At 37.5% G+C, this 20,704-nt stretch overlaps 2 protein-coding genes across 18 annotated transcripts in view; both read left to right on the plus strand.

The window, feature by feature from the left end:
* Positions 1 to 20,704, plus strand: part of LOC111197591 (golgin subfamily A member 6-like protein 22) — a 280,890-nt gene that overhangs the window by 75,235 nt on the left and 184,951 nt on the right. For 4 of the 16 annotated variants that reach the window (XM_049476206.1, XM_049476201.1, XM_049476197.1 and 1 more), the window contains exons 2-5: positions 11,306 to 12,621; positions 12,784 to 13,035; positions 13,120 to 13,203; positions 13,288 to 13,455. In XM_049476206.1, the coding sequence (XP_049332163.1) occupies positions 11,306 to 12,621; positions 12,784 to 13,035; positions 13,120 to 13,203; positions 13,288 to 13,455 (1,820 nt within the window). Of the gene's footprint in view, positions 1 to 11,305; positions 12,622 to 12,783; positions 13,763 to 14,441; positions 14,514 to 14,629; positions 15,667 to 20,704 lie in introns of all 16 variants that reach the window. The other 12 variants (XM_049476236.1, XM_049476224.1, XM_049476229.1 and 9 more) reach the window with 8 other exon arrangements.
* LOC111197592 (trichohyalin-like) overlaps positions 1 to 20,704 on the plus strand; it is a 309,738-nt gene that overhangs the window by 33,696 nt on the left and 255,338 nt on the right. The gene's annotated exons all lie outside the window — the stretch shown is intronic.

Below are 20,704 nucleotides of genomic sequence, written 5' to 3' on the forward strand. Positions count from 1 at the left end.
CTTTTATGGGTAAATGTGGGCGGTACGGAGGAGGATCCCGAGTCTGGTTCACTTGTGCACATTTATAAGCAGATAGTGATTTATAAAGAGGAAACAGTGTTCAGGTGTGCGTATGCATTTTTAAATCTGAATTATTTTAGGTGTACGTCATTTTCTGGTTATTGTGTGAACGCACACTTTCACTCCAGAATCTACACAGAGTTTTATAAATGAGGCTCCAGGGATCTTCTAATCACATTTCTACAGCTGTAATCTGAACTACACATCTTAATCCTCTTAACGTGTTTGTGAACGTTTGGTAAAAGTGTAGGTTTAGGAAATGTTTAACGATGTTTCACACTGTGAAACAAACCAGCACTGTTACCTCCATAGTTCCAGCTACGATTTAGAGAAACCAAAACTGCTTTATTCAGATTATGTAAATTATTAACACAGTTATCACCCATGCTTTTGATAAACTCACCCCTGAACTCTGCTGAGAGTGATGTCACTGTGAGATGTTACATCATCAGTATCATCATCATCATTAGATTAATAAAAGCTTCATTTACACACATTTTAACTTAAATCCAGAGAAAGATTTATACACACACACATTTAAATGTGTGAATCAGTTCCACATGAATAAAAGCTGCTCCATCATCACAGATCAGTTTCAGTTTAATACTTTTAATAAAAATGTGATGATGTCATTTATTTATTCATGTTTTACTGATGAATCTGAATCTGAAGATTTTCAGTGAATTCTTATTTCTACATCTGAACTCAGAACAGCTGAAAAACACCAGTAAATCTCTGTACAGTCTGAACAACTGATTAAAACACAGCTCAGCATTCAGTGAATGTATTAGTCTGATAAATACGGAGCATTATAGACTTTATTAGAGCTGATCTTCAGGAAGAATCATGTTCTTTATGATTTGATCAGAGAAACTGTTCTTTTTAGATCTTTATATGTAACACAGATTCAGTCCTGAACTCTTCAGACTGTTTTCTTCACTTCCACAGTCTGTAATCAGACAGATAAGAGAGAGGAGGATGAAGAGGGAGGAGTGTAAGACAGACTGAAATAGAGATGAATGATGATGCTGATGATCCTGCATGAAGGAACAGTTCATTCCATTTATGAAATGAATGTAGATCTTTCTCCTCACAGAGCTGTTCAGTAGAGCTTTAATGAAAACACTTCAGTAATCAATAAACTACGACTGTGAGAACAGTTTTCCCTCCATCACTCAGTGAACAAATCACCTTTATCCAGCCATGTTTGTTCATCTCCAGATGATCAGAGGATCTTAAATACTTCATTCAGGTGAAGACAGATGATTCATAACTAATGTTTTTACTCTGATCCCAGAGAAGATCTTCAACCCCTGTTTCTGTTTTCTGTTCAGAAGATTAAAGCAGTTCTAAAGGTTCATTTAGTTCCAGTGAGAGAAATCTCCAGTACAGACCAGTATGAGCTGATCAGACTGGAAAGAACAGAATTCCAGGTGTTGTAATGAGGAACAGAAGGCTGGAATGTGTGTGAGGAAGCTCTGAGAGATCTAAGGAGAAGCAGTTGAACTGCAGGGAAGGTGGAAGATGGAATATTAGAAGCAGCTTCAGCAGAACATTAATGTTGTTTAAAACAGCGCTGAGCTCTTTTAATGACCTTTAGAGACACATCAGTATCACTAATGAACAACACAGTCCTGCAGAACAACAAGAAAACAACACAACACAACAACAATTACACAATCAAACACAATTCCAACACCAACACACTCCCGTCTCTATCAGATCCTCATCAAAAGAAAGTCCTGTAAAGATCTGTAGAATCTGATCAGCTGCTGAAACAGTTCAGTGTAGCATTAGACTGATTTACCACATGATCAGATTCACAGCTTTACTCACAGTTTCTGATTCTATTCATTCATTACACTTTAAACATGATCAGCATTATTTTACACTTATTACAATGTTACCATATTATTTATACATTAATACACATTCTTCTATTCATTTCTACAGATTCGCTTGAGGAAAGATGATCTAGGTGAGTGTAAATGAATCTGAATGGAATCGACTGCTTTAATTCTGAGCTTCTAAACACACACACACACACACACACATACACACACACACACACACACACACACACACACGCATACACACACACACACACACAAACAAACACACAGACATACACACACACACACATACACAAACACACATACACACACACACACATATACACACACACAGACACAAACACACACACACATACACACACACACACACACACACATACACACACACACAAACACACACAGACACACACACAAACACACACACTCATACAAACACTCACACACACAAAACACGCACACACACACACATACACACACAAACCACACACACACACACAAACACAAACTTACACACACACACAAACAGACACACACACACACACACACGTGTCTGATCTTCAGTCTGATAGTGAGAGAAACTGATGCAGAAGCTCCAGAGCAGTTCATCTTCAACTATAGAAAAGGAGGAAGTTTTTCATCTCTTTAGTTTCAGTTTAACTTTCATTACTTTCTTCCTCTCCTCCAACATCTCAGTGATCAGAGAGTCAGGATTCAGGAGCTCAGTATTATTATAAAGTGATGAACAGAAGAAAGAAGAATAGATAGAAAATACAAGCAGAATGTTTACTGATATTTTGTGATTTCAGTATTTTAAATGTTTTATTTTGTCTCCTCCAGTTTATGAATTCATCATTCAGCAGGTGAGATCATTATTCTGATTAAATCTCTCAATCTCTTTATTAATCAGTATTAATATGATTATAAGTCTATAAATGAATATCAGTGTGTGTAAATGGTGTTCAGAGTACATTTTTCAGAAAGTTTACATCAATTTACTCTCTCTCTCTCTCTCTCTCTCTCTCTGTTCTTCACACACTCTACTGTTAGTAATATCAGTATTTTAATATTGACACACCAGCAGTGGTTTGAGAAGAGAAGCAGTTATTAATAATTTATAATACAGTATGACATCATGCATGAAATCTTCTCACTGTTTTATTCTCTTCTACAGAGTGACAGAAAATGGACAGAAGAGGAGAGAATAAAAATGGAGGAATCTGCTCTGCTGACCGGTGAGGATAGATATAGATATTTCTGAATGTGGTTAATTATATTGTAATTTATATTGTATTATATTGAATCAGTGGTGAGATTATTAAGAATTAATATATTATTGTTAATTATGTAATTCATTATTTATAACAGTCTCAGATTAATGATTTTAAATATGAATATGGATGTAGAATCATTTCAGGTATGAAGAACTGAATGAAAGACATTTTTATGTTGACGTGTATGTGTGTTTGTGTGTGTGTGTGTGAGTGTGTGTGTGTGTAAAAATAATGTTGAGAATTGTATGGGAAAGAGTTTCAGCAGCTCTGCAGATTCAGAGATTCCTCTTTTCTGTCTTCTATTAAGGATGAATCTTTATCAGATTTGTTCTTTTTTAAAGTTGTTTTAGGTACAGTTTCAGTATCCACAGAGAATGGATCAGCAGGTAGTCGGAGTGTAGCCTGTTCATTTCTGAACTGCCCAAATCTTGCATTGAATGTCTGCTTTAAGTCTTCTAGTACACAGCTGTGTCGACTCCAGTTGTGGAGTTATATAACTTAATTTTGGGAGTTTGAGCCACGCCCTTACTCCTCCCACTCTCCGACCTATATAAACCGTCACTTCCTCTCTACCTGCTTGTTGAACAACCTCGCACCCACCTCAAATCAAATCAAATCAAATCAATTTTATTTGTATAGCGCTTTTTACAACTGGTGTTGTCACAAAGCAGCTTTACAGAAACATGATCACAGGACAAAGAATCAGGCAAAACATTAAAAATAGAAAATACAGAATACAGAACCCCCAGTGAGCGCGGAGGAAAAACTCCCTCAGAGCTGAAAGAGGAGGAAGAAACCTTGGGAGGACCAAGACTCACATTTAAGGAGTGACCATCCTACCACTGATCAAATGGCTTTTAAATTCATTTTAAAAAGTCTTTTATACATCCACATAGGTTTTATATATATTTTATATATCCAGAATCAGGAGTATAGCAGCACCACTAATGGCTGGGATGTAATCTGTAGTGGAGAGTAAGATGGATGATGAGCAGCTGATCTGTGGTGGGTGATGGAGAAGAGCTGACTTCAGAAACATCAGTCTGGCCGGACAGGAGACATGAGAGCCTGAGGGTCCAACATCCATCAGTATCTGATGAGACAGGTGGGCAGTCAGTAACTCGGAGGAAGGCAGAGAGATGGAATTAGTTTGAACTGAATTGATGTAAAACAGAGAGTATAAAACATTATCAGAGTATCTGGACCGCAGGCTGTATGTTGTGCACCCCTGGGCTAGAGCATGGGAACACTTTGGCTTCTATGTAGTTGAAGGGAAAACAACATTGAGAAAACACACAATATGCAAGTTGTGTTAAACTAAACTAAAATATTTTGGAAACACGACAAACATGAGGAACCATATTACACTTTTCCACCCAGAGGAAGCTGAAAAACTACAGTTGTAGCTGCTGACCAGTGAACCATTGAGCAACCAATAAGCTTCCACACAACTCGGAAAGTGTGAAGCAAACTTTTATTGCCAAGGATTTGTGTCTGTATTCACTTACTGAGAAGCAGGGCTTTGAAAAAAGATTTTATTTTTTTAATGAAAGATAATGTACTTAATTTAGTTATTGCTGCTGAACTGGGTAAATTCCTACATGTGAAATGCTTTCACTCACACACTAAACCTGCTATATCATTAAGATGTGTGAAGTCTATCACTACATCACTACCAATCACTGCATTTTTCCACCACGGCTCTACTGAAAAACACCAGCTTGAAGAGAAGCAGAAGCTACTTGTTCTACAAAACACAAGCTGAGATTAGATGTGAGTAACAGTTGGAACAGTACAGTTCAAGGGTCTGAAGTGGAGAGAGTGGAGAAGTATGGAAGTCACTGAGGAGGAGCAACAAAGCCCTGCTCTCAAAAGAAGGACGTCATCATGTTCTCTGCTGGAGAACTTTACTGATGCTTGAGTTCAGCAAAAGCACATTTTGCAGCTCTCTGATTTCCAAGCTGATCAAGAGATATCTGTGTATTTCTGACACCAGTATCTCTGCAGAGAGAGAGATTTCTACAGTAGGAGATTTTATAATCACACAGTTCAGCACACTTTCATCTGAACATGTAGACCAGCTCTTCTTACAGGTTCTTACATTACAACTCACACATTAGCACTCACTAGCTAAACTCATTTGCATTAACACACATTGGCCTGATTTCATTGTGGCCTAGTTTGTACATTTTGTAATAGAGATGCTTTCATTCTTGTTTTAGATTTAACAATATAGAACACTGTAAATAAATCTGAAATCAAAACCCTCCACAGAGTAAATCAAACATCCATAAGAAGTGACTCTAAATTTCTCCTCTCTGCAGCAGTGGCGATTGCTCTAAGACTGCAAGGGAAGCTCAGCTTCCCCTAAAATGTAAAAAAATAAGTGATTAAATATATACTGTTGTGTGTACATGTCACTGATTGAATATGCGCTACACCGCGCTGAACTTAGTTCAGAATCAGCTTCTTATCACTGGTAACGCCGCGGCTTTCCTCTCACTCATTCCCGCAGCTTCACAGCGCTGCTTTAAACAGTGCGGACGCTGAGCGTCCCCATACTTCAATAGTGGAGCAAAGCGCGCGGCGGAACGAGACGAGTCATTGGATAAATGCTGGGCTTTGTCCCGCCCATCGGACGCTCAGCGTCTCTGGGGGTCTATGGGGCAGTGGACGCTCAGTTTCTGCATGATGATTGGATGATCTGTCTGAGGTCGGAGTCCCTTTTTGATTGACAGCGAAATGAGCGAATCAGCGATCTTTGGTTATAAACGTGCGCGCTGGGAGCATTTTCATTCTGTTCTGAGCTGAACCTGAGATTTCCTAATCCTTATAGCGGCATTTTCTTTATTAAAAACGGTACCACTTTAAAATAAGACTACCTTTATAAAGGGTTTATAAATGGTTTACAATTAGTTTATTAGTGGTTACTAATTAGGTTGTAAATGCCTTAAAAATTATTAATAATCAGTTATGTGGCTGTGGGTTCACTATTTGGTAAACAACAGGTCTACATACATTTCTACATATGTGTTATAACTGATTATTAATGTTTTCTAAGGCATTTTCAACCTAATTAGTAACCATTAATAAACTAAACCATTTATAAACCCTTTATAAAGGTAGTCTTATTTTAAAGTGGTACCTTAAAAACGACTAGCGACAAATCCAGCTTCTATTTCTGGTGCTTTTCTGTAGCTGCTTGTGTTTGGAGACTGACTTCTGTTACTCTTTCTGACTTCTATCACTCTTTCTGACTTCTATCACTCTTTTCTATCGCAGTTTCTGTCCAGCGGGTGCTGTGAGCCCCTCCACCGTCACAAAGCTCTCACAGACGGACACACTTCACACTAGCCTCTCGCCAGTCCCTAGCTAGGTAGCAAGCTGCACATAATGTCAGACAGTTTTAATGTTGTGGACCGGATTTTGGAGAAGCCATTTGATAGTCTTCCTAATAAGAAAAACTTAGTTAAACAGGAGGGCAGATCAACTGCTCAGATTAATTTGGTGCAAAAGGTGGGGAAAAGTAACAGGTCTTTTCAGCTGTTCTGGTATGATAAAGTGAGCTGGCTGACTGGAAGTGCTGTAACTAATAAAATGTACTGATGGCCATTGCTCTTGATGAAACCATCTCAGGACATAAATTAACAGAGACCAGTATTGTGTTATCGTTAAAAATAATTAAAATAATAAAAAATATTAAAGGGATTATTCTAGGAAATTAAAACTGTCCAAAAAGGAAATAATTTTTTCCTTTACCAACTTTAAAGATTTTACAAAATGTTTTTTTCATTTTATGTTTATTCACGTTATAGCGCATTTTTTATGTAATTGTTTAATGTAAAGAATGGGTACCTTTTTGTTGTGTAGTGAAAACTTGAAAATAATGCCTTTTGTTTACAAAAAAACATCTCAGGGAGAGTAGAATTTCTGTATAAATAAAATGACATATGTTAAGATGTAGGCCGAAATTGAGCTTCCCCTCCTTGAAAGACCAGCATCCGCCACTGCTCTGCAGACGTTCTTTTTGTCTGAGGAATTTTATTCTCAATATTTAGTTGGAAGTCAGAGGTCTTGTAATCAGTATTTTTATATAATAGAGACTTTTTATATTGTTAGCTTTTCAGAACATGCTGAAGTGTACAGACATGATTTTTGTATAAGAGCTGCTGATACAGAATTCTTTATTCTTGTATGAAAGTTGTTTGTGATTTTGGTTCAGTAATTGTTTGTCTGAGGATTTCAATATATTTTCAGGATATAGTTTTATGACATTATTGTCTCTCTTTAGGTCAGAACTCTTTATTTATCTATAAGTGCAGATTTTTATGTTATTAGTTATTCAGAATGAGCTGAAGTCAGTGAGCAGTATTTAGTTTGAGAGCTGTTGGTACAGAATTCTATTATTGTATGAAAGCTGTGGTTTTGGTACAGTATTTATATTTTAGTCTGATTTGTTGCTCGTTGCACATAATGTTGGTTAGACGTTAGCATTTGCTGAAATCTATTAATCTACTACAAGCTGCTGCAGCAGGAGCACTTTTTTCTTTGTTTGTTGGTTCTGTGTGATGTTGGGATGGATGTTCTCAAATGTTGGCCTTGCACTTGCCATATTGCTTCCATTTTATTTAATTAATAAAAGACTCTTCCATTTAATTAATTATGAATCATTACAGATACTTTATTTTAAAAGTAGCAAGCAGTCATACAATGAGGAAAAATAAATCCTGGATATAAGATAAAAAATTAATCAAGATGCATCAATAATCATTTTATAATTGCATTACAGATCACTGAATCATAATTGAATCGAATCATTAGATAGCTAGAGATTCTCACCTCTACTCATCAGCATGTTCTTCATCAGCTGAGTGTAGATCTGGTGTCTGATGTTCTTATAGAGATCAGTCAGATTCACTGCTGCTCTTCTGTCAGTGATTGGAGGAGATGAAGTGACCTCATTCACACTGGAGGAGGAGTTTACAGTCTTTCCTCTTTTCCAGACTACTGTTACTCTTTAATACTGAGAAATATATACTACTATTAATATACACCAGTCAGCCATAACATTAGTACCACTGACAGATGAACTGAAAAGCTTATGTTCATGTACAGTGGTAGATGTTAAAGGGTGGATACATTAGGCAGCAAGTGAACAGTCATTTCTTAATGGTGATGTTAAAAGTTAAAAATAGACATAATTATAATCACATTAAGTACATTTATTTAAAAATTGTGGGACCGCTCACGTTTTACTCACTTTTAGGCAACAAAACTATTCACAAACAATTTTGTCCATTAAACAGTTAATTTAAATGTAATGTTTTTTTTTACATATGGAAATGTTTGCATTAAAGGCTATTTTTGTAATTTAATTAGAATTCAGTATGGTCCACTTAGAGAACATTTTGACAGGCCAAGGTCCGGACCAGTATTTAACTTGTGTTATGATTCGGTGCTATTTCCTATAAGGTCGTTTAAACTATGATGAAAAAATATATATTAATAATAGTAATAATAATAATAATAATAATAATAATAAATAATGCCTCTCTGGACAGAATTTGTTTACATTCATCACCAGTCTCTCTCTCACGCTCGGTGTGACTTTAGTTTCCGCCCGTTCTCTTTTTTCAGTCCATTCTTGGGCTCCATATCTCCTTATAAAGGCTTTTTTTCACGGCCGCGTCCCAATTAAACAGCCGGAGCAGCAGGACCGCGACCCTGACATCACGGGTCTAAGTGGTGTTGTTTATTTATTTATTTTTTCCTTACTGCGTCTGCACAGATCTGATTGGCAGAGAAGAGCGTTTGGTGATCTTACCCCACACGTGATTGGTCTGTGAGTTTACTGCACAGCAAAACACGTATACAATTAAATCCTTCTCAGTAGTTTGTAGGTTTGGGTCCGCTTTGGACAACGTTTGGGTCCGGACCCGGACCGCCTATTAGTGAGCTCTGATATAGAGGGTTATTTTGAATATTATCATCAATTCCTTAATATCCTGTTCTTTTGCCAATCAGTGTTAAGAAATGTATTAGGCTAATTGTATATATTAGGCTCTCTTCCAATTTTGTTGCACAGCTGAGAAACATTCTACTAATAAGGGGCCATTCTTAGTTTGTTTAGTATCTGAAGCATCATTAGTTGTTGGCTTGCTTACAGGCTCAAAATGTCCAGAAAGAAACACCTTTCTTTAGAGACCCGACAAGGGCGTAGGAGCGGGCTTGATATTGGGGGGGACACATTTGCCAATATGAACCCAAACCCACCCAATAGTTTCCTAGAACAACATTTGTGGAAATTACTTTTAATTAAAAGTAAATTATTATTATATGGTGATTTTAAAACCTAAACATGTTACTCCACATTACAGCTACTGTTATTAGAAGAATTATGCAAGCAATGTCTGAGTTATCACCTAATATTTAAAATAATATAACAGATTATTATTATTGTTATTATTATTATTATTATTATTATTATTATTATTATTATTATTATTATTATTATTATTATTATTATTATTATTATTATGTATTGGCATGTCAATTCTGTTGTATATTTACATTTTCTCCTGCACTTTTATTTTTTTCTACTGAGAGCTCTTCTTAAGATGGTGTCCTTTTATGTAAAAGAAAGTAACTTTACGTTTCATAGAGACTTTTATAAACGTCAGGATATGTGGTCTTACTGTGAAATACAAATGAACAGAAGTCACGTTACAGCAGTGTTTCTCAACCCACTTCTTATATATTCTACTGCATATTAAAACTGTTCTGCATATTCTAGAGCTTCCTCTGGTGGATATACATGATTAATTTAGGCTCCATAGGGGGCTAAAGGATTTTAACAGGTAAACTCAGTAAATGACTGTTTATTAGCTGATCAGGTGGAAAACACTAGTTTAGGGCAGTGATCGGGGTTAAGTAACTGCTTTAAACTACCAACTTAAAGTACTGTACGAAATTCTGGCGATCATCTACATCCAGCTTCTAGATAACTAATCAATTTTCGTTCATTATAGCTCACAGTCCTGTAATCCTAAATGAATAAACAGTTTGAGATAAGCTAACTCACTCACACAGCTGCAGTTTATTAATCACAGTGGGTTTAAACTGTGTGCTGATTCAGAGACGTGTATTTTTAACCAGCTATCAGAAACATATCATCACAGTTGAAGTGGTTATCCTGCCGTTACCTTTCTTTTAGAAAAATCTCCGTATATCCAGATCTGTTTTAAAATCAGATGAAGCTGCTGCACCCTGATCCCGCTGCTAAATCTCACAGCGAGGGGGCGGGGCTTCCCCAACAGCAAACTGCCTCTGCTCCGCGCGCTGCAAAACCAGCAAGCTGATTGGCTGTTTCTACTGAGAGGCGTGACTTAATACCTGAACCGGCTCCGTGATTGGTCCGGTCTGTCTCCTCATCATCATCATTTTTGGGGGGGACAAATCCACCTGTTTCTAATATTGGGTGGGACATGTCCCACCCATCCCCCCCCGGTTCCTACGCCTATGGACCCGACAGTCTGTTGTTGTGTTAAGAAAGGAAGGCTACTCAATGCTAGTGAAAGTGAAAATGCTGTGAACTGCTCCCTTCAGAGAGAAGCACAAGCTGTCTCTAACAAAGACAGAAAAGGAGTGGGAGGCCCCGGTGCACAACAGTACAAGAAGATAAATATCTGAAAGTGTGCAGTTTGAGACAAAGACACCTCACAGGTGTTCAACTGAAAGCTGTACTAAATGGAATCTGTCAAACACCAGTATCAGCATCAGCAGTGAAGATATAACTTCTGGATGCTGAACTTAATGGCAGAATTTGGAAGACAAAATAAATATAGTAACTGCTGAAAATGGTGTCTTTTTGATAAAGTACACAGTCATCAGTTCAATAAAAATGTCTGCATGTCCTGTTTATTTGCTATATGTACTAATCTCACATTTTCATTTAAAACAAAAACAATTTACAGTGATTCCAAACTTTTGAGCAGTAGTGTTTATGAATTTACAGTAAGAATGATTGATTTGATAATTTATTCTATATTTGTGTTTAATGTCCATACTGCTTATGTCTATTTAATGATAGAATAATGAATCTATTATAACTGTTTATTTCAGAATTAAAGGAGGAGAGGTTTCCTGGTCCTGTACTGAAGAACTTAATGAGTTTATTAGAAGAACAGAAATCACAGGAGGAGCAACTGAAGAAAACTGAGACTGAACTGGAGAACACAGCCAAACAAACAGACAGTAAAAAAGAAGATGGAGAGAGAGAGAGCATCACAGAGATCAGACAGAAGATCAGAGAGATGCAGGAAAGAAGAGTTAAAGAAAGACTGGAGATGAGACAAAGAGAGGAAGACGAGATCAGAGAAAAAATAAAGACTGTTGTTGAAACTTCACGGAGCTCAGAGGAAGCAGTTCTGAAGGTAAAGGAGATAGAGAAGCACAAAAAACAAAAACATGAATATGAGCAAAAGTTATCAGAGGAGAAAAATGAAGAGAAGAGGAGAGAACTGGAGAGAGACGTGAAGAGAGAAGATGAGCAGATGAAGGAATCAGAACAGGAGCTGAAACAGCTGCAGGAGAAGAGGAGGAGGAGGATGATGGAGCTCAGACTGGAGATGGAGAACAGAGAAAAGAGAGCAGTGAAGGAAGATACTCTCCTTATAAAGACTGTTCTACCAGAGTTTGAGCAGAGTGTTCAGACTGTTGTAACCCAGAAACTGAAAGAGTCTGAGAGAAAGATGGATGAAAAAGACAGAGAGTTAGAAGCACTGAAACAGAAGCTCTCAGAGACGGAGAAAGATAAAGAAAAGCAGCTGGAGGAGAGAAATAAAGAACTTAAAGAAAAGAACACTGCATTAGAGGAACAAAGAAATACCATAGACAAGCAGAAAAAAACTATAGAGGAGAAGAATGAACTGCTGCAGGAGAAAGAGAGAGTACTGACAGAAAATATAAAAACTGTGGAGATGAAGGACAGAGAACTGGAGGAAAAGGAGAAACTTCTCACAGAATTAAAGGATGAACTCACACAAAGAACAAAGAAATTAGAGGAGGAGTTTAAATTACAAAAGGAAGAAATGGAGAAAAGTCTTCTGGAGAAAAATGAAGAATTAAATTATATAAAACAACAATTGAAGGATAAAGATATAAAACTGAAAGAGAACGAGATGATCATTAAAGAACATTTAGAGAGTATCAGTACGAGAGATCTGACTTTAAAAAACACAAATGAAAGATTACAAAGTGTTACTAAAGAGCTTCAGGAGAAAAACACACAACTGGAGAAAAACAACAAACTGCTGAGAGAGAAAGAGAGAGAACTGGAGAAGAAAGAGAAAGAGGTAGAAAGCAGTAAAGAACAGCTGGAGACACTGGGAAAGGAGCTGCAGGAGAAAGAGAGAGTACTGGAGAAGAAAGAGAAAGAGGTAAAAAGCAGTAAAGAACAGATGGAGACACTGGGAAAGGGGCTGCAGGAGAAAGAGAGAGTACTGGAGAAGAAAGAGAAAGAGGTAGAAAGCAGTAAAGAGCAGATGGAGACACTGAGAAAGGACCTGCAGGAGAAAGAGAGAGAACTGGAGAAGAAAGAGGTAGAAAGCAGTAAAGAACAGCTGGAGACACTGGGAAAGGAGCTGCAGGAGAAAGAGAGAGAACTGGAGAAGAAAGAGAAAGAGGTAGAAAGCAGTAAAGAGCAGATGGAAATACTGAGAAAGGAGCTGCAGGAGAAAGAGAGAGTACTGGAGAAGAAAGAGAAAGAGGTAGAAAGCAGTAAAGAGCAGATGGAGACACTGAGAAAGGAGCTGCAGGAGAAAGAGAGAGAACTGGAGAAGAAAGAGAAAGAGGTGGAAAGCAGTAAAGAAAAGATGGAGACACTGGGAAAGGAGCTGCAGGAGAAAGAGAGAGTACTGGAGAAGAAAGAGAAAGAGGTAGAAAGCAGTAAAGAGCAGATGGAGACACTGAGAAAGGAGCTGCAGGAGAAAGAGAGAGAACTGGAGAAGAAAGAGAAAGAGGTGGAAAGCAGTAAAGAAAAGATGGAGACACTGGGAAAGGAGCTGCAGGAGAAAGAGAGAGTACTGGAGAAGAAAGAGAAAGAGGTAGAAAGCAGTAAAGAACAGATGGAGACACTGGGAAAGGAGCTGCAGGAGAAAGAGAGAGAACTGGAGAAGAAAGAGAAAGAGGTAGAAAGCAGTAAAGAACAGATGGAGACACTGAGAAAGGAGCTGCAGGAGAAAGAGAGAGAACTGGAGAAGAAAGAGAAAGAGGTGGAAAGCAGTAAAGAACAGATGGAGACACTGAGAAAGGAGCTGCAGGAGAAGAGCAGTGAACTACAGGAGATGATGATCCTACTGGAGCAACAGAAAACTGAACTGAGAGAAAAAGATAAACTGCTTGAAGAGAAGGAGAGACTTCTAAGTGAGAGAGACACACAGATAATGGAGAGAGAGAAACAGGTGGAGGAGAAAGACAGACTTCTAGAGGAGAGAAACAAGCAGCTGCAGGAAAGAACAGATCCAGACCCATCAGCTCCAGTCAGGAGAAGAAACAGCAAGGAGTGGCTTCCTCCAGACAGTACGTACCTGTTTAATCTTCACAAAAACACTAAATAATAAATAAATAAAATATCACAGCATTATTTTGATACAGCATTAACATCTAATTAAGTGCTAATTGCTTGGTGTGTATGTGTGTTTGTGTGTGTGTGTGTGTGTGTGTGTGTGTGTCTGTGTGTGTGTGTCTGTGTGTGTGTGTGTTTGTGTGTGTGTGTGTGGCCATCATTATTTTCATTCTTCTGAGTGTTACTTGAAATATTGTAAGAATAATAAATAGTAACATTCAGTCCAATAAATAAAATAAAACTGTGGCAAAAAATAACTTATTCTTCACACAATTAAGTTAATTCAGCACAAACTACTGACCAACTGTAACATCAGGCTTTTTTATTTTTATACATTCAGAAATATTAACTTATTGTTTCAACCTATAATTTGAGTGTGAAACAGGTTTTCCTACAAAAGAAACGTGAGACACACAGGGCTTCATCCTTCACTGCTTTAATCTTAATAAGTGGAATCTGTTTTCATTTGCAAAGTGTTGGTAGACTGTCTGTAATTAGCACCACTTTTAGTAGGTCTGCCCCTAAGATTTACATAATATTGATATATTATAATTTGTTATAAAATATAAAACATTAACAGACTCCTCCCCCTCAGTAATGTAATCTCTATTCTGCTGGTTATGAATTTTTCAGTGAGTGGAGAGACTCCAGATTCAGCAGCATCACTCAGGAGAAGAAGCAGTCTGGAGGAACTTCCTCCAACAAGTAAATCATTACAGTTTAAAATAGAATCTTAAATATTAATCTGAATATAATAATCATCAGAATACTGTAATATATTTAATCTTTAGTCTCACTGTCTCTTTCCTGTTGTTCTTCAGTGAGTGGAGAACGGTGTAGTGCAGTCTCTCCAGCATCAGGTCCTGCAGCAGAACTCAGACTGGTGCTGCTGGGGAGGACTGGATGTGGGAAGAGTGCAGCAGGAAACTCCATCCTGGGCAGAGAGGAGAGGAGCCAGGCTGGAGCTTCTACAGTGAGGCAGCAGAGTGAGAGCAGACAGGGGGAGGTGGCTGGGAGGCAGGTGACTGTGGTGGAAACTCCTGACTGCTTCTGTCCTGGACTCTCTCTGGAGGAGCTGAGACAGAACGTGGAGCGCTGTGTCCGTCTGTCTGCTCCAGGACCACACGCCTTCCTCCTAGTCCTACCAGTGAAGCAGTCTACAGGAGAGGAGAGAGGGATGCTGGAGAAAATGGAGGAGATGTTTGGAGAGAGATGTTGGAGAAACACCATGATCCTCTTCACTGTTACTGATGAAGTTCAGGAGAAGAACATTGAAGAGTTTATCCAATCAGGAAACCAGGAGGTCCAGAGACTTGTGGAGAAATGTGGGAACAGGTTTCACTGTCTCAACATTAAGGAGAGTGGAGATGATTCTCAGATCTCAGAGCTGCTGGAGAAGATACAGAAGATGGTGGAAGAAAACAGAGAGAAATTCTACAGCAGTGAGATATACCTGGAGACACAGTCTCAGATCAGAGCAATGGAGACAAAGATCATCAGAGAAAGAGAAGAGAAGAGGATGATGGAAGAGAAAGAGATCAAAGAAAAACTAGAAAATGAGATGAAGAACTCTCTGAGAAAGATAGAGGGAACTGTACAAGAACATGAAGGAGAGATAAAGCAACTTAACAACCGAACAACAGAACTAGAGAGAAGGATGAAAGAAGAGAGGGATGAAGAGAAAAAGAAAGAACTGGAAAGAGAGCTAGAAAGAGAGTTAGAAAGAAGAACAGAGATGGAGGAAAAGGTGAAGAGACTAAAAGAAAAGAGAGAGAGGGAGAAGAGAGAGATGGAGGAGAGACACAAACAGGAGATGGAGGAGATCAGGGAGACGTATGAAGGAGAAGCTAGAATGGAGGTGGAGAGAAACCTGATGAAGATCATCCTGCCTGAACTCCAGAAAAACATCCTGCTCTCAAAGTTAAAGATGCAGGAAGAGTTCAGCAGACAGATGGAGGAGAAGAATGAAGAGTTGGAGACACTAAGACTCAGAGTGAGAGAACTTAGCAGCACTTTACTGGTGGAGATCCACAAATACACAGGATAAGCAGATCATTCCTCACTCTCAGATAGAAGTTTACAGCATGATCCTGTCAGATATAAAGACTGTACTGTATCATCACTAAATGCTTCAAAGAACATGATGAGATTTGGCGTCACAGTCTTCATATCTCAGATCTGCTGAGCAGCTGTGTGATGAGGGGTAAAGGATGTTCACATTATATATGTGCATCTCTTCTATCTGAAAACCACATATAAGTACATAAACCAACACCAGGGAATCAGCAGCTGTTCTTTCTTTTTATTGCATTAAATGAAATCTTAACACTACCGGGGATTATTATAGCAGTTTTCATGTGATGTATGTTTTATGTCTGATAAATGATTTATATTAAATCATTTTAAATCAATGCCTTTCTCAACCAGTACTGTTACATCTGTGAATCCAACACTAAATATATGAGCTTTTAATACACTGAATGTTGATCAATGTATTCATTAAATAAGAAGTTACAAAAATCTGTGTCAGTGTGAATTTTGTGTGTTAATAAAATAAGGATTTTAAGGATTGTGCTTAGTCACATATTAATAATTATAATGGTAATAACCGCATAGAAACCTTAATAACATAAATAAAAACTATAATATTCAGCAATATATAAATCTAAATACTTGGTGCACATGACAGAAAAAAGTGAATTATTCCACATGAATTTAATGAAGTTTAGATATAAAACTGTTTCATATCTACTCAAATTTTCAAGCTGGTTAAACATTGTGGCTAATTTAGCTAACAGTTGCTTTGTACACTAATTCTAACTGATCAATGAAGCTACATGAACGTTGTGACTCATCATAAACTTATAATAAAAAATTACAAAAAAAAAATAGTCTAGAAGACTTTATTTTACCTGCTTTTTTAACACGTCTGTGAGATTGTCCAGTCTAAAGACTGAAAAAAAACACCATGTGGAAGCAACTGGTAAATAATTGGCTGGTTGTTTGGTAGATAAGTGAGGAAGAACTGATTGAAATGATTTTGTTTTCTTTATGAGCGACTTCAGCATTATTTATAGTGGTTGTACTTTAGAGAGAAAACACTGATGTATTAAAAGATTAAAAGAAATACAGAAGAAAAGGATAAGTAATGATGGATCCTGTCAGGCTGATGAAGCTGAGGGATGCCATGCTGAGGTAAAGACCATCACTGAACATGATGAAGAACATTATCTCTCTGATATGAATGCACAGATCACTGTTGTGTCACATTACAATAATTAAAGAATAGTAAACTGATATCAAAAGGGATTCTGTATTCTGTATTATACTCATAATGTAATGGAGTTTAGTGGAATACAGGAACTAGGTCATTAATACGAGTAATACAGCCTGTGTGTGTGTGTGTGAGTGCAGAGAATGCAGGGAGGAGGGGCAGTGGGGCACAGGTGTATCTATCTCATCATGCACCGCTGGCCCACTCTCTGAACTGGAACTCTGGGTTATAATGCTTATTACAGTTTATTACATTTATAAGAGTGTGCTGGTGTAGTTTATAACACACTCATCGTGAATCATTGCTGCTGGTTCAGGTAGAGTGTGAACTGTGTGTGTTTAACCTACAATGAACTGGGTTTGTAGCCTCTCTATCCACTCTGGTGTCTTGTCTGCACTTGTGGTTTAGTTGGTGTGTGATCAGCCTAATAAAAAAAGAGCTCAGATCAGATTTCAGAGCTGCTGGAGAAGATAGAGAAGATGGTGGAAGAAAACAGAGAGAAATTCTACAGCAGTGAGATCTACCTGGAGACACAGTCTCAGATCAGAGCAATGGAGACAAAGATCATCAGAGAAAGAGAGGAGAAAAGAGAGAGAGAAGAAAGAGAAACTCGAGAGAAACTAGAGAGATGTGTACAGGAGACTTTTATGAAATTCACAGAATCAGCTGCTAATTTTAATGCACAGATAACTCAACATGAAGAGCGAATAACTAAACTTGAGGAAAAGCTCAAAGAGGAACAAGATGAGAAGAGAAAAGCTGAGATGCAGGAAGAGCTGAAAATAGAGAGACAGCAGAGGAATGAGGTTCAGTCAGAGTTAGAGAGACTGAAAGAAGAGAATGAAAAGGAGAAGAGAGAGATGGAGGAGAGACACAGACAGGAGATGGAGGAGATCAGGGAGACGTATGAAGGAGAAGCCAGAATGGAGGCGGAGAGAAACCTGAGGAAGATCATCCTGCCTGAACTCCAGCAGAGATTGTGGGAAATAATGATGAAGAAACAGAAAGATTTGGATTGCAGGATGGATGAAAAGGAGAGAGAGATAGAAACACTGAAACAGAGACTCAGACAGGAAGACAGAGAGAGAATCCCAGCAGCAGCAGGAGACACTCATCAGGAGGACACTAGTGGACTATTTAGCAGGTTAACACTGCAGCTCTTTTGGGGGTCAGTGAGTGATCCAGTTATAAACACTCAGTCAGATCAGTGAGAATTTTAGAGCAGATTAGTGCTCTTAATTAGTGATCGACTAGCATTGTTTATTATATTAATATTTATTTTTTTAAGTACAATTATGTATATAATGTACATCATTGCTGAATTAAACTAAAAATATCACTTTTATTGTCAGTCTTGTCTCTGAATACAGTCATTTTCAGAATTTACCATCTAAAAATACTGTATTAATAAAGTCTATCACTCTGAAGTGAAAATGTCTTTAAATCCAGTGGATCAAACATTGAAGTGTGAATCAGTGACATTACAGAGTAATAAGAGAGACTCTGGCCTGTGTGAAAGTAGTTCTTTCCATAGTAAACAGTCCAGTCTATTTCTTTATGGGTTTCCACAGCGTCCTCCAGGGGAGTGTGGCTGTCATCTGTGATCATAAATAATACAATAAAATTATTTCATCATGTTTAATTTATTATTATAAAGTAAAGTAGCTACAAAATTTTCTATTTACTCATCCACATATTCCTACACGTATTTAGACCATTTACACCTGCATACAGCATTACAATTACCACCACTTAACAACCCAATTAAACAGTGTAGCTTCCATGATTTAACCTGGCTGATTCCAAATCATTACACTAAACTGTTTATACTGTTTACAATACCATACAATATTATTCCACAGATTCTTTATCTTTCCATGGTTTTCTGAATAAATTAGTTATAAAATGTGATCTGATTTTCATCCAAGTCAAGGGTACTGACAAATAAAATGTTACTAAAAATAATAACACAAAAATATATGATCATTCATGTCTTCTTTAAGAACAACCGTAAAAACCTCACTCTCTCTAGTGAAAAAGTTTCTGAACCCTTGTGTTAATGACCTCAAAAAAAAAAAGCTAATTAGAATCAAGTGTTAGCATACCTGGAGTCTTGCTATTTTGGAGGTGTGGAATAGAGTTAATTTGACTGATAAAAACACTCAAACTGTTCGAGTTTTCTCTGCATAAGAATGATACGTGTATATGAGCCATGCTGCACCAAAAAGAGCTTTCAGAGGATTTGCAATCAAAAAAGTGCTGATTAACATAAAGCTGGAAAGACTTACAAAGAGATTTCAGACTTTCAGCAGTCTACAGTAATAAAATAATCTACAAATGGAGACAATGTGAGACTGTGGCTACTGGTCAAAATGACCCAAGAGCAGGACAGAGTCTCATCAATGAGGTAAAAAATAAATCAACAACCCTGAGTGACATCCGAAGATTTAAAGGTGTCGACCAGCTATTGATTCCAAGAATTTACTTTTGAGTGTTTACTTTTTCCACTACCACTTTCAGTGTTGAATGAATGTGTTTAATAAAGATCTGCAAGGTCATACTTTTTTGTGACACTATTTTAAGCACATTATTTTTGCCAGTACCCTTGACTTGATTTAAATAAAGATCAGATCACATTTTATGACAGTTTGATGCAGAAAACCATGAAATGCAGTAGTTTACAGTGTAACAGTGCAGTGTTACTGTATCTGGTCTTACTATAATTATACAGTATGTTACTGTGTTTTGCAATGTCTTGAATCACAGAGCAAATCAGAGATCTAGTCGTAAACAATCAGCTTTAGCTTAGTGAAGAACTAAGAGGAACAATGTATTATGATCTGGGATCATCTCTGCTTCATGTTTATCTTTCCTTTTTAAAGGATGTTAAGCTAATTAAATAAAAACAGTTTGTCCAATAAATTTGTAGATGTTTTTTACACATTTCACCCCACGACTTCTCGAACACCTATCCTGTTTTTCTCTCTTTAAAATAATAAATGCCAGTAATCCATACAGTAGTCTGCAGAAAAATGAATGTCCTGTTTGCAACAGTGTGGCCAAATTCATAAAATGCAGCTGTTTTCTTTCAGTTTGAGGTCATAAATCTGTTGTGAAATGAATGTCTGTTACGTTTCTCCTGTAAAAATCAATGCAGTTAATTTTGTGACAAAAGTTTTACACAAAAAAAATGAATAGGCTCATTTAGTGGCTCGTTAGTGCCACTAGTGTACCTATAATCTGACCACTGCTCTCTGACAAAGAACAGATAAGTGACAGGACAGGGCCACTTCAGGGGCCAATCAGATTTCAGCTTGGGCCAATGCCCCTGTGGCCACACCCTTAGAACCTCCAGTTAGACTATTGTTTTCCTCCTAGATTAGAGGTCACTGTTTGAAGCAGCTTTATATGAGAACTTGTATTTGTTGCTCTTGGGCTCCCCCTAAAGTCAGGAAGTGTAATTTGTGCTTTAAAACAATGACTTTTACTTTTTCATATGAATTTACAAGCTGAGAGACACATAACTGACATTAAGTCATATTACAACACAGAGCAATATTACAGGGTTTATATTATACAAATATGATGCTATGGAGAAGAGAAGAGAAGTACAAGGAAAATA

This window comes from Astyanax mexicanus, chromosome 1, assembly GCF_023375975.1.
Source record: "Astyanax mexicanus isolate ESR-SI-001 chromosome 1, AstMex3_surface, whole genome shotgun sequence".
Taxonomy (NCBI): Eukaryota; Metazoa; Chordata; class Actinopteri; order Characiformes; family Acestrorhamphidae; genus Astyanax; species Astyanax mexicanus.